This window comes from Nanorana parkeri, unplaced genomic scaffold (genome assembly GCF_000935625.1).
Source record: "Nanorana parkeri isolate BGI_ZX_2015 unplaced genomic scaffold, ASM93562v1 scaffold4968, whole genome shotgun sequence".
Lineage (NCBI taxonomy): Eukaryota > Metazoa > Chordata > Amphibia > Anura > Dicroglossidae > Nanorana > Nanorana parkeri.
The window spans coordinates 71-4,017 of record NW_017311228.1 but is presented as its reverse complement, the minus strand read 5'-3'; the positions used below and the strand labels follow the sequence as shown (position 1 = coordinate 4,017).

At 49.5% G+C, this 3,947-nt stretch overlaps 1 protein-coding gene across 1 annotated transcript in view; it reads left to right on the top strand.

Moving 5' to 3' along the window:
* The window catches only part of LOC108804065 (zona pellucida sperm-binding protein 3-like), a 6,184-nt gene extending 3,577 nt beyond the window's left edge, over positions 1-2,607 (top strand). Inside the window, exons 5-8 of the mRNA XM_018575831.1 lie at positions 19-149; positions 227-318; positions 1,312-1,451; positions 2,381-2,607. Coding sequence (XP_018431333.1) covers positions 19-149; positions 227-318; positions 1,312-1,451; positions 2,381-2,607 — 590 coding nt within the window. The remainder of the gene's footprint in view (positions 1-18; positions 150-226; positions 319-1,311; positions 1,452-2,380) is intronic.
* Positions 2,608-3,947: the final 1,340 nt, after the last annotated feature.

Here is a 3,947-nt window from a genome sequence, read left to right as displayed (position 1 = left end):
TTTTAAATTAATTGACCTTCTTCTGCAGATGCCTGATGGATGGAATGCAGGATGACTCCTCCTCGGCCTTCATCACGCCAAGGGCCCAGCCGGACAAGCTGCGGTTTACGGTGGATGCCTTCAGATTCCTTGGTGTAGAGGTGTCCCTGGTGAGGACGGGTTTGGATTGGCTGCAGGTGGGCGCGTTGTAACAACCAGTGACGTGTGGAACCTCTTCCTGTTTCAGATCTACATAACCTGTTACCTGAAAGCTGCTGCAGCCACCCAGGTCCCCGATTCCATGACCAAGGCCTGCTCCTACAGCAAAGCCACAACAAGGTGAGACAATTGTCTTTGGTGTATTCATACTACTGAACTCGGTGCCATTTGTGCTTCTTGTATGTGTAACTTGGGTGAACCTCTGAACAGGAGCTGGACCTAGATTCCAGTAACAAGAAAATGACGTTCCTGAAATGGTGGGAACCTTGAATTGGTGCACGGGCCGTCTCGGGGCCTTTCCCTTACAATACACATGGGTTATGAAACCTCATGGGCTCAGCCCTGAAGCTCACAGCAGATCCTCGGGTACCAGAGTCATCATTACTATAGGTATGGGGTGCAGCATCTCAGACACCTGGTCCTCTACAAACTCCCAAGTGGCTCAGAGCTGCCCCTCTAAATGGGACAAGCTGCACTGACACCCAGCATAGTGTCTAATCTGGCTTCCTGACGCCATATAGTGGGTACCAGGTAAGGCAATACTAGAAGAATGAGGTCTGGATGCTCCTGGAGGCAGTTTTGGGGTACCTGGTCTCCAGAAAACAACATGCTTAAGTCTTCTCTGGCAACAACTGGATCTAGTATCTCACTCCTGAACCTAGACCTGATATTGGTTATATTAAGTGGAAAACATCTAAACCTGTCTAAACCAGCCCGGTACATGTTCTTGTGGTACTTGCCTAATAAAAGGCATCTTTATGGTGGTCTAAAGTCCATTGTCACTAAGACATGCATTAGCACCACTTCAAAATCAGAATACACTTGATTCCCCTAACCTTGGAGGCCTCTTCACCCCGCAAACTGTCCAGCAGCTTCTGACAATGGCCTCCAACCCAGAAGTATGCAGTTGGGTGTGGCTTTACGTGTGTGTGGCCAGCTCCAGACTGGGAGCGCTTGATGCTCCATCCCTTCCACCAGGCACTGCAGAAAAACCTGAAGTAATGATCCCCCCCCCCCCCCCAATTGTCTTTTGGTAAATGTGCAACTTCTCTACACAGTACCGACTCCACCGGAATGTAGGCTGTGATACTGACCGTTGCTTGCCTTCTCTAGCTGGTCTGCAGTTGAGGGTCCCACCAGTATCTGCCAGTGTTGTGAGATGAGCACATGCAGCAACCCTTCTGGTCCAATAGCTGGAGGAAGGAGCCGGTTTGGAAGACCAAGAGCATTTGGGAAGAGGGAAGCTGTGACTGGTGAGTTGATCTGCAGCTGCAATATGATGGTGGGCTGGAGGTGTCATCCATGAAGTTCCTATATCTACGTCAGGTGGCTTTAGGGACTTTTGATGAGTGTTTGGCCAAGAATTCCCAGAACTTCTATAGAAATGTAAAACCTTAAGAGGTCCGTTACACCGGCCTGTGAATTGTCTCCTCAAACTGGGGCCAATGAACAAAGCCAATGAAATTGTCGGTCTGCACTTTAATGGAAAGTGGATCTGAAATTCAGGAGTGCATTGGGAGGTGTTGGTTGATGCGGTTAGAACATGTCAGGTTTCCGGGTTTGATGAAGGAAAGTGTTGGAGCTTTCCAGTGAAAACCTCACTTGGGGCTCTTCACCCATCAGTGTGGTCAAGACTACTGAAGGTTTAGTGCAGTCTCTCTCCTGAGGAGATTGCATTGGTGACCAGTGAGTTGTCACAGGAATAGAATGGGACTTCTAATGGGGATGTCTGGAAACTGGGCTTCCTCACTTCTGATTATGGGATAACCCTAAGCAGGGTACAGATGTAGAGCCTAATGGGACCTTGGTCTATGGAGTCAGCACTGTCTCTAGGACAGGTCTGCAAATGCCCACCACGTAAGGAAGGAGGTTTTGTAGTCTGCTGATAAAACAATTCATCTTTAATGTGGGGTGAGGGGCTACAACACTATCAGCTGCTTGTGTCCCAATGAAGACTTGTCCCATAACTAGGACTGGAAGAAAGACCTTGGTGGTTCAGGCAGCAGAAAACCTAATGGGTTGCAACGTCACTCTCCTCCTGTCCTGTCCATCTCTTGGGTGAAGAAACCATTTTAAAGGACTTGTAGAGTCCCTGGTGGTTGGTGACATCTGCACACTTGAGTAAAGTTGAATTGACTAATTTGGCACCTCCTGACCCCCTCCAATGCTCTTCCTCCTACAGAACTCAACATAGAAGAGGGACAGAAGGTGACCACTCTAGGACCTCTAATTGTGATCGGGCCAAAGCAAAGTGATGTGGCAGCTGCTGTGACCAAAGAAGAGTCTCCCCCGCTGCAGCTCTGGGTGTTGGTGGCCATCGGATGTCTCAGCCTTCTTGTGGTCCTTGTCTGTGTAATGTTCATCAGGAAGTCTCTGACAAAGTCTCGTGTGCTGTCCGTGGAACAATAAAAACAATTCTCCTTTAATCTGGTCTACTGCTCTTCATTTATACCTGGAATCCTCCAACATTGCATGAGACTGGGGGGTCACCATTGCTGCCCATAACACCTGGGGGTCACTGAGGGGATCTGAATGTCATTGGTCTATGTATTCTAGAGGTAAGAGGTACCTCCAATATACTGCTACAAGTGATGTTGGTAATCTCATTAATGGGGACAGTGTGGGGCTGAGTGGGAGATGTTGTAGGACCAGCAGAGGTACAATGAGGGGAGAGGTTGTAGGACCAGCAGAGGTACAGTGAGGGGAGATGTTGTAGGACCAGCAGAGGTACAGTGAGGGGAGATGTTGTAGGACCAGCAGAGGTACAAGGAGGGGAGAGGTTGTAGGACCAGCAGAGGTACAATGAGGGGAGATGTTGTAGGACCAGCAGAGGTACAATGAGGGGAGATGTTGTAGGACCAGCAGAGGTACAATGAGGGGAGATGTTGTAGGACCAGCAGAGGTACAATGAGGGGAGATGTTGTAGGACCAGCAGAGGTACAATGAGGGGAGATGTTGTAGGACCAGCAGAGGTGCAATAGGGTAGGGCTACATTCTGATGGGTGGAACAAGGACTCTGGAGGGCTACGGAACACAACATTTTGAAGCGGGGAGGGTGTTTTGTAGTCCTGTCCTAGGGTGAGGATGCTGCTTCTCCATAGACTCAGTACAGTGAGAATTGTGAACCTACAAGTTATAAAACACCCAACGCGGCATGCAGCAAGAGAAGAACAAAACTCACCGACCCTGAACCACAAATGTCCCGCACTACAATACTGGGAGATACAGAAGGATTTGAAGTAGAATTGCTGATAAGTTGTCATTCTGAGAAATGGCCACAAGGGGGCGGGAACTCTACATATGTTCTCTAGTCTCTGAACCGCTGTCACATGGCCACATGGGGGCGATAGATCTACATGTGTACTCTAGTCTCTGAACCGCTGTCACGTGGCCACATGGGGGCGATAGATCTACATGTGTACTCTAGTCTCTGAACCGCTGTCACGTGGCCACAGGGGGGCGATAGATCTACATGTGTACTCTGGTCTCTGAACCGCTGTCACATGGCCACAGGGGGGCGATAGATCTACATGTGTACTCTAGTCTCTGAACCGCTGTCACGTGGCCACATGGGGGCGATAGATCTACATGTGTACTCTAGTCTCTGAACCGCTGTCACATGGCCACATGGGGGCGATAGATCTACATGTGTACTCTAGTCTCTGAACCGCTGTCACGTGGCCACAGGGGGGCGGTAACTACACATGTTCATCTGCTGTGCTGAGATATTGTTACATCAGGGAGGTAAC